The sequence below is a fragment of the Lontra canadensis genome, unplaced genomic scaffold, assembly GCF_010015895.1.
Source record: "Lontra canadensis isolate GAN:19392208 unplaced genomic scaffold, GSC_riverotter_1.0 scaffold6, whole genome shotgun sequence".
In the NCBI taxonomy this organism is placed as follows: Eukaryota; Metazoa; Chordata; class Mammalia; order Carnivora; family Mustelidae; genus Lontra; species Lontra canadensis.
The window spans coordinates 33726073-33743538 of record NW_022631000.1 but is presented as its reverse complement, the minus strand read 5'-3'; the positions used below and the strand labels follow the sequence as shown (position 1 = coordinate 33743538).

Genomic DNA, 17466 nt, shown 5'->3' with positions numbered 1-17466 from the left:
AACATTTTTGAAGTTTCATGAAGTCCAGTTTGCCTGCTTTTTCTTTTGTCACCTGCGCTTTAGAGTGTCATACCCAAGAAACCTTTGCCAGATTCCATGCTGTGAAGATTTCATTCTGTTCTGTTAAGAGTTTTATTGTTTTTGGTCTTACATTTATGTCATTGATTCATTTGAATTAATTTTTGTGGATGGTATTAGGTAATTATCCAACTTCATTCTTTTGCATGTCGATATCCAAGCTTTCCAGGCCCATTTGTGGAAAAGATTTTTTTTTTCATCAACTGGTCTTGGCGGCCTTGTCAAAAATCATTTGACCATAGATGTGAGGGTTTATTTGTGGGCTATTTTGTTATATTGGTTTATATGTTTGTCTTCATACTAATACAACACTGTTTTGATTAATGTAGCTTCAAGATAAGTTTTGAAATCAGGAAGTGTGAGTCTTCCAGTTTTGTTTATTTTCAAGATGGTTTGGCTACTCAGAGTTCCTGAATTTTAGGATGGATTTTTCTATTTCTGCAGAAAATGTCATTGGTATTTGGATAGAAGTTGCATTGACTCTGTGAGTTGTTTTGGGTAGGACTGACATTTTAACTAAATCGTCTTCCAGTCCATGAACATGGACTCCATTCAGTTATGTCTTCTTTAATCTCTTTCAACAATATGTTGTGTTTTCATTGTGCAAGTTTTTGACCTTCTTTATTAATTCCTAAGTATTTTGTTATTTTGATGAGATGTGCATGGAATTGTTTTTGTAATTCCTTCTCAGATTGTTAATGTTCATATATAGAAATGTAGCCAGTTTTTGTGTGTTGGCTTTGTGTACTGCTACTTTGCTGAATTCATTTATTCTAACAACTTTTTTATGGAGTCTTCAAGGTTTTCTGTATATCAGATCATATCATCTGCAAACAAATAATTTTACTTCTTTCTAACTTAGCTGCCTTTTCCTTCTGCCCTTCTTTCCTTCCTCCCTTCCTTCTGCTCTGCCTAAAACTTAGTACTCTGTTGAATAAAAGTGGTGAAAGATGGCATTTTTGCCTTGTTCCTGATTATAGAGGAAAAGCTTTCAGTCTTTCAATATCGAATATGTTTAGTGTTTTTTTTCTTACGTGTCTTTTATTATATTGAGGTAGTTTTCTTTTATTCCTTCTGTTTTGAGTGTTTTTATCATGAAAAGGTGTTGAATTTAGTCACATGCTCTTCTGCATCAGTTGAGATGATGATGTGTTTCCCCCCCCCCTTCCTTATGTTGCTGTTGATCTATTCTCATATGTTGAACCATTGGTATATTCCAGGAATAAATCCCTCTTGGTCATGGTGTATAATTCCTTTAATATACTGCTGAATTTTATGTGCAGGTATCTTGTTGAGGATTTTTGCACTACTGTTTCTTGGTCTGTATATATATATTTTTCTTGTGGTATCTTTGAGTTTGGTATCAGGCTAATACTGGCCTCATAGAATGAGCTAGGAAATGTACGCTCTTGGATTTTTTGAGAAGGATTGGTGTTAGTTCTTTTAATGTTTGGTAGAATTCAGCAGAGCTGAATTTAAGTTTAAGTATCAGATATTGAGTTTTCTTTGTTAAGAGATTTTTGGTTACTGAGTCAAGCTCCTTACTGGTTAGAGACCTATTCACATTTTATTTTCTTTGTGATTTAGTCTCTGTAAGTTTTGTGTTTCTAGGATTTGTCCATTTCATTTAGTTTATCCAGTTTGTTAGTATGCAATTTTTCATAGTACTCTCTTAAAATCCTTTTTATTTCTGTAGAATTGGTAGTAATGTCCTCACTTTTGTTTCTGATTTTAGTAATTTGAATCATTTCTCTTTTTTGGTTAATCTAGCTAGTTAAAGGTTTGTTAATGCTGTTGGTCTTTTCACAAAGAGCCTACTTTTCATTTCATTGATTTTTCTCTTGTTTTTCTATCTCTATTTCATTGCTCTTTCCTCTAATCTTTCTTATTTTCTTTTATGCTAGCTTTGGATTTAGTTTTCTTTTTTTCTAGTTCTTTAAGATGTTAAGTTGATAGTTAATGTGAGATCTTTCTTGAATTTCATTTTTAGTCATTATTTTAAAAATTATTTTTTAATAGAAGTAGAGTTGAGGTGCAATGTTATATTAGCTTCAGGTGTATTTTTTTTTTTTTAATGTAAGCATTTATAGCTGTAAATTTCCCCCCTTAGCACTGCTCTCACTGTGTAAGTTTAGTGTGTTGTGTTTCATTCGTCTTTAAGTGTTTTCTAATTTCCTTTATGATTTCTTCTTTGAGCTATTGGTTGTTTAAAAGTGTGTTGTTTAATTTCCATAATTTTCTGAATTTTCTAGTTTTCCTTGTAGTACTTGTTTCTAATTTCATCCCATTGTGGTCAAAGAAGATACTTTGAATGATATCTATGTTTTAAAGTTGGAGACTTAATTTATGGCCTAAAATATGATCTAGCCTGGAAAATGTTCCATCTGCCCTTGAGAAACATGTGTATGCTGTTGGTTAGAGTGTTCTGTTCATGTCTGTTAGAACTAATGGGTTTATTGTATTGTTTACATTCTCTGTTTCCTTATCTTCTGTCTGGTTGTTCTATCCATACTGTGAGTGGGGTATTGAATTCTCCAACTATCATTTAGAACTGTCTACATCTCCCTTCAATTCTATTAGTTTTTGCTTCATATATTTTGATTTGTCATGAGTTTGTCATTGTTATAATCATTATATCTTTGAACCTTTTATCAATATATAATGTCCTTATTTATCTCTTAAAAATTTCTTTTGATTTAAAGTTTGTTTGTTATTAGAACCACCTCTGCTCTCTTTTGGTTACTCTTTGCATGGAATATCTTTTTCCATCTTTTCACTCTCAGTAAGTGGATTTTTTTTTTTTTTAAGATTTTATTTATTTGACAGAGAGAGATCACAAGTAGGCAGAGGGGCAAGCAGAGAAAGGGCGGGGGGAGGAGGAAGCAGGCTCCTTGCCTAGTAGAGAGCCCGATGCAGGACTCAATCCCAGGACCCTGAGATCATGACCTGAGCTGAAGGCAGAGGCTTAACCCAATGAGCCACCCAGGCAGCCCCTTAGTTGAGTCTCTTATAGATGGGTCTTGTGTTTTTATCCATTCTTCCAATCTCTGTCTTTAATCCATTTACATTGAAAGTACTTACTGATAAGAAGGGACTTACTTCTGTCATTGTGCTATTTGCTTTCTTTATGCCTTATATCTTTTTGTCTCTTGTTTTCTGCATTACTTTTTATGTTTAGTTTATTTTCTTTTTTTGGTAGAGAAATTTTAAATTCCTTCCTCACATCCTTTTATGTATAACTTATAGCTGTTTTCTTTATGGCTACCATGGGGATTACGTTTTACATCCTAAAGTCATAATATTCTAATATGAATTTACACCATTTTAGCTCAATAGATTTTATTTGTCCATATTTACTGCAGTAGAAAATTTTCATGTTTGAATTAACCAGGTTGACAGCTGAGGGATTTTATATTCTGAATATATGCTACCTGGAAAGCAGTATACCCCAGAACTGCACAGGGAACAATTTTATGAGAAACAGAGAAACAGTTGATGCTTGTGTCAGTGAGGAGAGAAAAGGAAAGAGGAAATTAATGAATAATAAAGAAGAAGCTGATGTCAAAAATAGGGAAAGTTATGTGGAATTAGGGAACGATTCTCATACAGATTTGCCAGAATTTGATAGGGTTTTAGGCAATACTTTAATAACAGAATAATACCCTTGATTGGGCATACATTTAATTACACTAGTTGAGAAGAACAGCTTTGGGATGTTCGTTATTATTACATTTCAAATAGGCCTGAAACTTTCAACTGTGAATGAATACTGAGAATAATGAATCTTCTGCGGGTGTATGAAAAAAATCCATCCAGTGTAAAATGTAATTCAAGTTATTTCTGCAATATGGTTGTGTTGCATTGAGGCAGTTGCAGTACTCAAGTCTATTACAAGCAATATAGTATTGTGTTTAAGGACTCAGCCTGGCATTGTACTGCCTGGCATTCAGCCCCAAATCTGCCATGTACCGTGTAACTTTGGATAAGTCACTCAAACTCTTTTGCCTCAGTCTTTGTCTGTCCCCTGGTGATGATGTTAATCATAGCATGTACCTTATAGTTTTGTGAAGATCAGATGAGTTGATACACACAGAGTGCTTTATTTTTTATTTATTTAAAAAAAATTTTTTTTAAGATTTTATTTATTTGACAGAGATGACAAGCAGGCAGAGAGGCAGGGGGGAAGCAGGCTTCCTGCTGAGCAGAGAGCCCGATGCGGGGCTTGATCCTAGGACCCTTCAGATCACGACCTGAGCTGAAGGCAGAGGCTTTAACCCACTGAGCTACCCAGGCACCCCACACAGAGTGCTTTAAAGCACTGTTATCAAACACTTATTAAGCACTTATAAATAATAGCTACTGTTTTTATTGCTAAAGAGAGGTAAGAACTGACACATTTTTTTCTTTCCTATTCAGATAAAGTTTGAAATCCAATGGCCCCAGCCTGCAAGCCTCACCACTTTCCTCCATCGGTCCGTTCTCCTCTATGATTCCCCCACCTTATCTCTTGACCCTATAAGGAAAATTATTACCTCCAGAGGACTTTAGGCAGTCTCTTATGGAGTTATGAACCAAAGGTTTACACCTTCCCTATAACCAGGAACCTTGTAAGCTGCAGCCTGTAGGGTACATCTGGCCTCTCACCTTTTTTATATGTGCTGCTGAGCTAGGAATTGGTTTTCAATGGCTGAAAAAATTAAAAGAAGAGGAATATTTTGTGAAATTGTGAAAATTATATGAAATTCAAATTTCAGTGCCCATAAGTACAATTTTATTGGAACATAACTCTGCCAATTAATTTCTGTGTTGCCTGTAGCCACTTTCGTGTCACGGGAGCAGAATCAAATAGCTGCAACTAAGTAAGACCTAATGGCTTACAAATCCTAAAATATTCACTATCAAGCTTTTTCCAGAAAAGGTTTGCCCACCCCTACAGTAAATACTAGCATTCAATGCTTTACATTTTCCTGTATTTTTTGATAGAAAATTCTAGACCATAACTTGTCATTCAGTTTTTACTCTCCCAGTTTTTCTTTTCAGAACGATAGTTTCTCTTCTTAAACTATCCCATATCATGATGAGAATCATTAATTTAGAGCTTTCTTGGGTACTCCTATCTTAATTATGAAGAATAGCTTTTAAGATATCAGAAGACTTTTACCTGTAATTGTATTGTATACCATGTGTGCTGTTACTGGAAGAGAGTGTTTTTTTCTGTCATAGAATCTTAGAGTTGGAGGGGACTTCAGGGTCATCTGGTTGTGTTCAGTGACATTACAGATGAAGAAATAGAAGGTCAAGAAGTAACATAAGTAACCCTCTGTCACAGGGCGAGGTCAACAAAGAATCAGGACTAGTGTGCATTTCCTGGTGTTATTCTACCTCTTTTTGTGTCATACCAATCCTATATCCCCTAAACCAATCGTCAAGGCCAGCTTGTGCGTCTACACAGAAGACCTTGAAGATACAGCCTACCCTTAGGGTTTATATCAGTAGAATACTCATCCTCAGGGTTTGCTTGTCTTTGCCTTTTCTCTGGAGAAGTCTTTGAGAGAGTTTGGTGAAGAAGTAAAAAATGAAAGGATGAGAATATTATCACTATTGGACTCATTTCATCACTCTGAACTCTGCCAGAATACCTTTTTGGGCACAGAGCAGCATCCATAGACAAAAGAAGTAGATAGGGATGGGCATTGTATGCCCAGGAAACAGAAAAAAAAAAAAAAAAAAAGACATTCAGGTACTTATTAGAAATTGGCCCAAATATTTCACTTTTGATTCTTCAGTTATTTTTACTTTCATCCTGGGTCACCTGTTAACTTCCAGGGATCATGTATAATGAGGTCCTACTTGAACTCTATGAGGAGAAATTGAATTAGAAAGAACTGGGGTGGTTATTTTCAAATATTATAATGGGAACAAAATGTGAAATGAGGTATTTACAGTATTAAAATGACCTCTATATAAATTTAGATGAAATAAGATTTTTTGGTTGTTTTTACTTCTTGAGGTACAGTCTCCCACAACCATAATTTGAATCACCCAAGAAATGTAAATGTGCTGTGTTACCACTGGGTGGACTGTTAATATTTTGGCTTTGAGGATCAGTTTGATGTCATCTGCTTGATAAGCAAATATTATCCATTTCCCCTTTTCTCTCACCTTAGTCCCATTCTCCCATTTGTTGGTTTTAAACCTATACCTTTTCCTTACTTTAATTTTCTGGTTTCTTTCCACCACCTGTTTTTTGCTCTTCATTCCCATTCAAATTTTGAAGCTCAATTTGGTTTTCTAAATATACACATGGTTCCTGCCTTCTGTAATTTACTCCCAACAACTATGAATCATCCATTTTAAAAAAGATTTCAGTTCATCCACTGGTTACCATTTATTCTGCTTCCTTACCATGTAAAACAACCCAAGAGCCATTTCCCCTGAGGGTTTTTTAAAACCTCAGTTCACCTGATGTAAATCTTTTGTATCCAAATTCAGCTTTATATTTTCAGTCACCTAATACTATACTGGCATTTCGAGGGTAACTTCATATCAGACTTGCCCTGGAGTTAGAAGTTTGACATTATTAGGCAAGAACCTTCGTAACTAGTAATAGGAAGACCAACATAGTCTACACATAGGCCTTCTGCATAGGAGATGAGAGTACTAGACCAGGTTGCCAAAAACCTGGATCTCTTAACTAATTTAGCCTTATAGAATTCTGTCTTCTCCTCTAGCTTTATATCCTCATCTGAACAATGAGGACATTGAACTAGACTGTCTGAATTTCTAAATGTAGGAGTGGGCCAAGAGAAGGGAACTGAAAACATTGCCTAGTGTGGGGTGTTGCGAAGGTAAAAATACATTAACTGGAAGGTCATAGAGGAAGAAGATGAGGTCTCAATTTGGTATATATGCAGTTTCTTCACATCATATTCCTTAACGCATTGGCTAAGAATATGTGAGGTAAAGCAGCTCTCAGGAGGACATGGGTTGAGTCTCCTTTTAAAGTGAAGGGATTCAGGTACGAGTGCCCAGCCGCCCGTTGCTCATGGTCACTATTGGTGGCTCACTCGCCTGTGGATGGCAAGCAGGGCCTCCTCCAAAGACTTTCTTCTCAAGTTCCGTGTTTATGAGAAATGTCCTTGTGAGTATTCTGTGAGATGGCCATTTTTATTTTGATGAAAAAGGTGTTTTTCTTAACCTTTGTTCATGTGGGTGAAGCAGACCTTTGAGGAAGCTGATAAGAATGGTGACGGCTTACTGAATATTGAAGAGATACACCAACTGATGCACAAACTAAATGTCAATCTTCCCCGAAGAAAAGTCAGACAAATGTTTCAGGTACGTTTTCACGGATGGGTTGGCCTTGTATAAAATACGCGTTGGAGGTTATTGTTATACTTGGATATTTCAAAGGCTGCTCTGTTTTGTTAGAAGTTGATATTATCTGTTCTGTATTGTATTTTTCTTTGAGGAAAAGAGGCGCTTTGTTTTGTGAAAGAATAAAAAAAGCTTAACACGTATGCATGATTTCACTTCCTAAGATGCTTTTTTATTGTTGCTGTTTTCAGGGAGTGATTATAAGCGCTTTACCTGGCACTTAGATAATGGAGTAAACCCAGTCAAGGGCCTTCAAGGGAGCGATAACATCTCAGGGGCCCACCCCACAGAGCTCTTGTGAGGATCAGAATCAGACTAGGTAGCTTGAGGAAATGACACTTATTAAAGTCCTTGAGAGGCTCTGTTTCATTTCAGAGGAGTTTAAGATTTAGAACCCATGATGCTTAGAAGTACTGTCTCACTCCTACCATTTAGGGAATCCTCCATAAGTTCATTCAACTGCCTGTTGGTATTAAATGAAATGCTCTTTCCCTCTTGGTCCGTCCTTGAAGAAAAACCTTGGGGCCAAACGTACCCTGTGGCCCCCAGCTGGGACTATACCTAGTCCTCCATCTAAGGTACAGAAGTGAGCTCTCTTGAGTGAGTACAAAGTCAATATCAGATTATTAGTAATTGCTAATATACTAATTTAGGAAGCGCTCTTATTTGGAGAGAAGTCATATGCACGATCCGTGTTTTGCAATAATTTTCTGTTCTAAGTGATTAGGTGATATTTTATACATGTAAAAGTAAGCAGAGAGTGTGATATTTTCTGATGGCTAATGTTTTGTGCTACTTTTGTTTTTTCACCGTTGTTCTTTGAGGCGGTAAGGACAGAAATGACATGAGGGATGTGTTGCAATGATGAATGGAAGGTGGAGGCTGGTTCCATTCTGTGACCTCTTATCCTGGCCCTGTCCTTGGGAAGCTCGTGGCTGGACATGGTTTTCAATGAGGTCACATTGCACTGGAGAACAACAGAAGAGAAAGGAAAAGAAGAGGAAGGCAGATGCTGTAGAACGAACCCCAGAGATGGAGAGAGAGGCTTTGGAGGGGAATTGTATTGCCACAAATAGAGAACTGTCTTTCGACTGTATGGAAGGCTTTGCCATGTTCCTGGCACTCCCTGTGACATCTCACTTTTGTCCTGTTGTGAGCCCCACACTCCCAGCTGTTCCTTTCCACAGAAAATGCTCATGGTACTAAAGAGGTAGCTTCTGATCAAAGGAGAGGGGCCAAGCTTAAAGAGGAAGGCAAAGTGTATACCTACAAAAATAATAATGTGGGGTTACCTTTTGGAAGTTAGATAAGGGAATAACATAAAATATTGATCTATTTTTACTTCTATATTTTTCCCCTTTAGACAGCTTTTATTTCCCATGCACTAAGCATTTTGCAGGGCAAATCAGGAAGTGTTTATGTCAAATGTCTTATGCATTCAAAGTAAATCTTTAGACAAGTCTTAAGAAAACACTAGGGGTCTCTTTTTATGACCTTAAGTTTAAAGACTTACCGAGCCAGAAGTAGGATAAGCAGTAGGACCTGCTGGAGAACATTTCCACTGCAGGCCTTGTACCTAGCAGGGTTGTGGAAATGCTCTTTGTGGGAGAGGGTTGGGACCAAAGGTCTTGGTATTATTTCAGGAACATTTTTCTTCTGGTTGAATCGCTGGTGCAGACATTGAAGCCTTCCTAGAATTTTCTTTGCTTTTTTGTTGCAAAGCAAGATTCAACTAAATTTTTTTTAAATAAATCTTTTAAGTTATGGATAGCTATTTTTTTATTATATAACTTTTCAAATTTTTTATAAACATATAATGTATTATTAGCCCCAGGGGTACAGGTCTGTGAATTGCCAGGTTTACACACTTTATAGCACTCACCATAACACATACCCTCCCCAATGTCCATAACCCCACCACCCTCTCCCTACCCCCCTCCCCCCGGCCACCCTCAGTTTGTTTTGTGACATTAAGAGTCTTATGGTTTGTCTCCCTCCCAATCCCATCTTGTTTCATTTATTCTTTTCCTGCTCCCCAAGCCCCCCACTTTGCATCTTTACTTCCTCATATCAGGGAGATCATATGATAGTTGTCTTTCTCTTATTGACTTATTTCGCTAAACATAATACTCTCTAGTTCCATCCATGTCGTTGCAAATGGCAAGATTCCATTTCCTTTGATGGCTGCATGGTATTCCATTGTGTATATATATCACCTCTTCTTTATCCATTCATGTGTTGATGGACATCTAGGTTCTTTCCATAGTTTGGCTATTATGGACATTGCTGGGATAGCTACTTTTGAAGTCTTTGAATGCTGTTGTTTATATGTCAGAGTTTTATTGTTCTTAATTGTTTATAAGGAAGTCTTGAAAAATGTTTTTTTCTCTGTATCTAGGGTTAGATACTTTGAAACAAAGGTATGGCAGAAATTTGAATATTAGACCCAGTTTCTTAAGACGCAGTAACTGTACAAACAAGCATCTCAGGTTCCCAAACTGGATATTCTATAGACCATTCTCCTTCTACCTTTGAAAGGACTGAAGCCAGTCAGCTCCACAATGAAACTGTGTATGATTTAAACATTGGTTAAAGTGTGTGCTCATAGTTATCCCAAGGTTAGCAAAATTTTTTAAAATATATTTTTTATGAGCACGTTGACTTTCAAAGCTATGTCTAAAACCCCATAACAGCTGAGTATATATGTCGCAAAACCTGGGCAATTCAAGATGCCATTCATTCCCTGTCAATTTTGGTTCAGTTACAACTGTGTTCACTTAAAATAAAGATCATATGAATGGATTAGCTGCTCATTACATATTCCCAACAATTTTAGAGTTTCCTCAAAAATTTAGCCAATCAGTAGGAAGATACATATTGAAAGATTCTTGCTCAATATTTCTAGAAATGAATAATTTCAACTAGAAACCAGTCCAGGTAGATTTTTCAGACTTCTGTGGAGGGAAAACAAGGAAGTACCCAATGATCCTGATGGCTATAAGAGCAATAAGCTACCTAGGCCAAATTAAGAGAGATTCTATTATATTTAAAAATTGTATTTGATTGAATTACAGTTCAGAAGCTGGTCGGAGACTATTATTTTCATAACATGTTAAATATTTTTTCTCTTTTATTCCTGGTTTGTCTTGTCCAACATTTCTTTTTCTTTCTTTTTTTTATTTTTCCTTTTTTAAAGATTTATTTATTTATTTGAGAGAAAATAAGCCTGAGGGGTGGTTGGTCAGAGGGAGAGGCAGACTCCCTGCTGAGCAAGGAGTCTGAAGCAGGACTTGATCCCAGGACCCCACATCACAACTTGAGCCGAAGGCGTTGCTTAAGCCATCCAGGCGCTCCTCAACATTTCTTTTTCATTCTTCGAAAGACCAGCTCTTGGTTTAATTGTCACCCTTGGATGATATATCTGTTTTCTATTTCACTGCTTTTTGCTTAAGTTTATAATTTATTTCTTTGTATTTTCTTTAGCCTAATTTTCTCTAGCTTTTTGAATTCAGTTACTGAGTTGAATTATTATCTTATCTGTTTTCAGTCTACTTTGTTCTCTAATACATTGAAATCTTTATTTCCTTCTAATTACTGCTTTAAGTCATCACATGGATTTTAATCTGTAGTGCATGTGTTCACTTGTATGTTTCATTTCCTATTTAGAAATGTATTATGTTGTCTTCAGACATTTTTTTTTTAAAGCTTTTTTTTTGGTTGGTATATAAATTTACTGTGACCAGAGAAATTGGTTTTTATAAGGTTGAGTCTTTATAACATAAAACTTTTTTTTGTGGCCTAATAAATAGTTAACTTAAATTGACCCACATGTGCTTGAAAAGAATGTGTTTACCATTTGTGAAATGTGTTCTAGCCTTTTTATAGTAAATATGATTTCCCAGTACTGAATTTCCTATTTCAAACTCTCACAATGCCTTTTTTTCCCTCTGCCTTTAGGAAGCTGATACAGATGAGAATCAAGGAACTCTGACATTTGAAGAATTCTGTGTTTTCTACAAAATGATGTCACTGAGACGGGACCTTTATTTGCTGCTGTTGAGCTACAGTGACAAGAAAGATCACCTAACTGTGGACGAGCTGGCGCAGTTTTTGAAGGTGGAACAAAAGGTATCATTAGACTGTTGAATTGAATTGTTTACTTAAAAATACAAATATACAGGTTTCTTGTGGTGTTGGATATAGGTACACTTTACTTTTAGGATAGAGGAGTAAATATCACAATTCCACCAAAAAATCTTATGAGTTATTTTTAACAGATTTCTAGCAGCTTTTATGAGGGAGTGATAAATTGAACACTCACATAATTTTTTAACTGAAGTAAGTTGAATATTTTTCCACAGAGTAAGGAATGTTACCTCATGTGTCTCGTTTTAGATATAATGGTTATGTTTTCTTTATACTAAAAATATAGGTAGGTATTTGTTCGGTATTTGTTAAATGTGACATAATTCTTTTTTTCTTCCTGAAGATTTTCATTTATTTATTTGAGAGAGAGAGAGATAGAGAGAGAGCATGAGTGGGCTGGAGGGGCAGAGGGAGGAGCGCCAGAATCCCTGCTGAGCAGGAAGCTTGACATGGGGCTCAATCCCAGGACCTGGAGATCATGACCGGAGTCAAAGGCAGACACCCTACCAACTGAGCCACCCAGGCACCCCAACTATGACATAATTCTTAACTAGCAATATAGTAATTCATTGATAATTTTGATAGGAAATCGACATTGGATCATATCAGAAGACTAAGTAAATTAAGTCCTGATTAGCAAAGAAAACCCCTAAATATATTTAAAATAAGAACTTTTCTTTAAAAAAAAAAAAGATTATATTTATTTATTTGAGAGAGAGAATGAGAGAGGGAGAGGGAGAACATGAGGAGGGGGGTCAGAGGAGAAGCAGACTCTCCACTGAACAGGGAGCCTGATTCAGGGCTCAGTCCTGGGACTCCAGGATCATGACCTGAGCCGAAGGCAGTCACTTAATTGACTGAGACACCCAAGTGCCCTGGCTCTCACATATTAGAGCGTAACGTGGGGCTCGATCCCAGGACCCTGAGATCGTGACCTGAGCCAAAGGCCGATATTTAACTGACTATGCCACCCAGACGCTTCTATGAGTTTGACTTTTTAGATTCTACTTTTTCAGTGAGATCATGTGTCTTTGTCATTTCACGTAGCATAATTTCCTCTAGGTTTTAAAGATGTCACAAATGGGAGGGATGATTTAATCAATCGACCTACATAATGGAACCTCTACCAAAGCCCCTGCCCCACAAGGTTTGCAGAGCTTCTGGGTTGGTGAAGCTACAGGACGTACTGGGAAGGGGAAGGGGTGTACCCTGAGAGGGCACGGAGGATCTGAATACCTTCCCATACACGTGCCCTATGCATTTCTTCATTTGGCTGTTCCTGAGTTGTATACTTTGTAGTAAATCAGTCCTAGTAAATAAAGCACTTTTCTTAGTTCTGTGAGTCATTCCAGTGAATTTTGGGAACTGACAGGCTTTCTCCTTGTCTAAACTCTATAGAGGCAGGCTCTTCTGAGTCCTTTTTTTTTTGACTAGGCCCTGTTGTTGGGCCTTGTCTTCAAGAGTCCAGCTGTGGCAAGAATCCTGCTAAGTCCCTTTAACCAAAACCCGAATCTCTGATACCTGATCACCTCAACAGCTGATAAAATTCCTTATTTTCACCATCTCCTAGGTGATATCACCACTTTTCCTTTAGCAAGAACCCTGTTAGGTAGGTTTACCCAGAATCCCCTTTTATCTCCGATGTTTCCTCCACTGACCCCCACCCAGCTTCTTGGGTATAAAGCCCCCTTATTTATCCTGTATCTGGAACTGAACCAGTATTATATACTGGAGTTCTCTTTTCCCCTATTGTAATAGTTACTGATTAAAATCTGTTTTTATTGCTTTAAATAGTGTCTAGGTCTGTTTTTTCTTCTTTTCTTTTTTAAAAAAAATTCTTAAATTTTAATTTTTTATTAAAGAATTTTATTTATTTATTTATTTGAGAGATTAACATTGAGAGAGATCACAGAGGGAGAGGGAGTAGCAGACTTGCTTCTGAGCCGGGAGCCCCAGATGGGACTTGATCCCAGGACCCCGAGATCATGACCTGAACCAAAAGCAGATGCCTAACCCACTGAGCCACCCAGGTGCCCCTGTTATTTCTTTTTTTTTTTAAGATTTATTTACTTGAGAGAGAGAGAGCGCACACACAGGTGCATGTGGGCAATGGGGGAGGGGGAGAGGGAGAGAATCTTTGAGCAGACTCTCTGCTGAGTGTAGAGTCTGACAGTGGGGCTGGATCTCAGGACCCAGGCAATCATGACCTGAGCGAAAACTGAGAGATGCTCAGCCAGCTAAGCCACCCAGGTACCCCATGGTCTGTTTTTCCTTTGACAGAACCCCCAAATTTGTAGTAGGCCAAGCAGAAATGGGGGTAGCCTGAATACCTCATTTGCAGCTAGAATGAGGTGGAGCAGTCTATGGGATTGAGCACTTTACCTGTGGGGTCTAATGCTAACTCCTGGTAGTTAGTATTGGAACTAAATTACATTGTTGGATACTCTGTTGGAGAATCAAAAACTTGTTTGGTGCCAGAAAAAGATACACTAGATTTGGTAATCAGTTATTTTAGTTGGTTTGCTAATTTGGCAAAGGAAGAGATTCTCCATTAACAAAGTTAGCTCTGATACAGATGCAACATGGAGATGTGGAGTAATAGAAGAATATTTTTCCCCCCAGAAAATAAGCCCTACTACATACATCGCTTCTCTGTTTTCTGCTTTTGTAACTACTTTTGTACTTTCACCTGGACAACTCCTCTAATACAATAGAAAGAACATTAGACTGGGAGCTCAGAAGATCTACATTCCAAGCCCTACAGGCTTTATTGATAGGAGAATCTTGGGCAGGTCATACATAATTGTTTCTGACCCTTTGTTTCCTAATCTATAAAAGGGAGCTGATATCTACCTTTCCAATCTCACGCGTCAAATTGAACATTGATTGTAATGATGAATGTGAAGAAGGCCCTCTGACATAGTTATTCAGAAGCACAGCAATGTGACAAATTAAAATTACAATATTTAAAACTACTGACTTCAAATTCATTTGGACAAGTGGAATTAACCCACTCCATTTGAATAGCAATAGTGAATGTCACTTGCTAAAGGGCATGGGTTTCTTCCCTCCTTTTGGTTATACTGACATTCAACTGGTAAATTTTTGTTAGGGAAAACAGAAGCCAGTGTTCTATGACATCTGCCCCTGGCAGACTATTACCTGTATCCAGTTTAATTTTCTAAATTAGCTTGAAGCTACATATGGGCATAATCTGAAAGGAATTTTTTAAAAATTATCATGCATCAAGACACATAAGCCATAAAGGAAAATATTAATGTCTTGAAACTTTTAAGTTTTTGTGTGATCCAATTTATCAAACACCATAAAATGATAGTCTAGCACAAGCTAGGAAAATATTTGTAACATACAAAGGGAGAAACAGTGAAATTCCTTAATATGGGAAGTGCTGTCATAGACTACTGAGGAAAAAAGATGAATACCCAATAGAAACACGGGCAGAACATTTGAAACATTAAACATTTCATAAAAAGTCCGGGCACCTGGGTGGCTCAGTGGGTTAAGCCTCTGCCTTAGGCTCAGGTCATGGTCTCAGGGTCCTGGGGTTGAACCCCACATTGGGCTCTCTGCTCAGTGGGGAGCCTGCTTCCCCACCCTCTCTGCCTGCCTCTCTGCCTACTTGCGATTTCTCTCTCTTTGTCATCTTTAAAAAAATAAATAAATACAAATTTCATAAAAAGTAAATAAGCCTATTGAAAAGTTCACCCTTCATTAAGAATTCAAATATATGAAATAAAATGAAAAGACCATTTTTTCCCCACCAAATCAGTAAAGATTAAAAAAAGAATTCTATCAGACATCGTGTCTGTTTCTTACATTTCCTTTGAAGTTGTGAAATGGTATAATCTTTCTTTAGGACAGTTTAATGATCATATTTTATATAATTTATTAAACTTTGACCAATCTGTTTTACTTCTATGGTTCATTCTAAGGAAATAATTGTGTACATTTAAAAAAAAGGATGTAAAGTTGTGCATTTCAGCATTCTTTAAAATAGAGAAAAATTGAGCACCATCTAAATGTGTAGCAAGAGAGTCATTAGTTAAGAGTTTTGTGGGATTTTGAGTTTTAAAACGGAATTTTCACAATGGAACAAATTGGAGGCAATTTGACGATTCATATGGCAGTAATTCATTCGTTTCTGATGGCATAAGATTAGTGTAGACACCAGAGTATTCAGCTTTTACTGATTTTTGCAGTTGTGAAATGAAATATCACTGCTGGTCACATATGTTGTCAAAGATTATATGAAATCAAATATTGGACACGGGTCAGATTTTTATTTCACTGAGGCTCTCTGAGACCTGATTTCATAACTTTGACAGGCCCAACTGCTGTTTGATTAGGGACTTTCATTTTTAAAATGTGGATGTGCTTGGAGAAATTCTCTCTCTGTTTTTTATCCATGAAGAAGTGCCAGTTAAGAAGAAACCAGCGGGCTGACACTTCTCTTTCACTGCTTCCTTGCAACTGCAAATAAAGATGACTGACATCAGCAAGTCTGTGATTCCAGAGTACTAAGTCTGGTTGAGGTTTTTTGGTTTCATTTTTACCCACTGTGTTTGCCGAAAAGCAATCTACGTCTTCTCCAGATTTACTATGCATTTGCTGGCACTAGGGCGGGATGTGTTTTGTGTTCAGTTCTTTTCAGAGTTTTGGTTCAGGAGCGATAATTGGATTTCATTCCCCCATCCCCCTGACAGCTTTTCTTAATAAGCATCTACTTTCTTTCTATCCTTTTTTGTCCACTTTCTATCATTTTGTGTCTCGTGGACGGAGGATAGAGGCAGGAGGAATGAAGCATCCTTGCTGTCTGAGCAACCACCTAGCTGTTTACTAAGTGCAAAGGCTACACCTCTGTGGAGCAATGGAAAGCAGATTTCTCTTTATTCAGCACTTTCATCTGAAATATACATATGGATGGTTAATTCCAGGGGAACTTTCAGAGCTTTACTGATCTCCTGCTAGAGGGTCTTCTTCTTATTGTTACTGTTTATCTGGTATGGATATATACATTCCGTCATTGTGATGCTTCTATCAGTTACGCCCTTGTGTCTTTATTCTCTCTGCTCAAGTAGTCCCGTGGTTCTTCTGATCCAATTACCAGTGTCATTTGCACCATCTCCCTTCATTATCCTTTACTGAATCCAGAATGATCTGGTGAGAGTCATGGTCATTCCACCTTGCCTCTCTGTGAGAAATAATTATAAATACTTCTTCATTTATAACTACCTTTGGTGCCAGTGTACCTTTATTTTTTTGTTAAACATTTTCCTCATCATAAAAGCATTCCTTTTAAGAGTCCTTCCTGAGTTTCTGTTTCATTTACTTAATTATTCCAGTTAAAGCAATTGAGAGTTTTCAGGGTAATTATATCTTGTAATATTTTGCTGCCTCGAATATATTCCCAAATGACATTTTCTGTGAAATAGTCAAACATTCAAATGCTTTGAAATTTGTGGTTGAATTTTAGGATGAGTTAAAGGTAGCAAGTTTGGGGAGGTAAATTGTTTCTTACTGAGTTGCAAACTGAAGGACCATTCATTTAGAGATGTTCCTCCACTCCCTTCTGAAATTACCCCAAGATTCAGGAAAGAGACTTTTATTCTTCTGCATAAAACTACAAGGACAAAGAGAACAAGGGAGGAGACAGGAACAATAAAATCTTGAAATTTGTCTGATCTAAAGAAGACCCCAGAGCCCTGAAATTCAAGCCTACAGAGCAAGAAGCACAAATCGACTTCACTCACTCAGTGGAATCCTGGAAAGGCTCAAGAATCATAATGCTCTTGAAAATAGGAGAAGAGGCGGGATGACAGACACAAGCATGGGTTGGAAGTGGGG

At 37.2% G+C, this 17466-nt stretch overlaps 1 protein-coding gene across 8 annotated transcripts in view; it reads left to right on the top strand.

Moving 5' to 3' along the window:
* Positions 1-17466, top strand: part of PLCH1 (phospholipase C eta 1) — a 218913-nt gene that overhangs the window by 136629 nt on the left and 64818 nt on the right. For all 8 annotated transcript variants that reach the window (XM_032852566.1, XM_032852565.1, XM_032852561.1 and 5 more), the window contains 2 exons: positions 7287-7416; positions 11413-11583. In XM_032852566.1, the coding sequence (XP_032708457.1) occupies positions 7287-7416; positions 11413-11583 (301 nt within the window). The remainder of the gene's footprint in view (positions 1-7286; positions 7417-11412; positions 11584-17466) is intronic.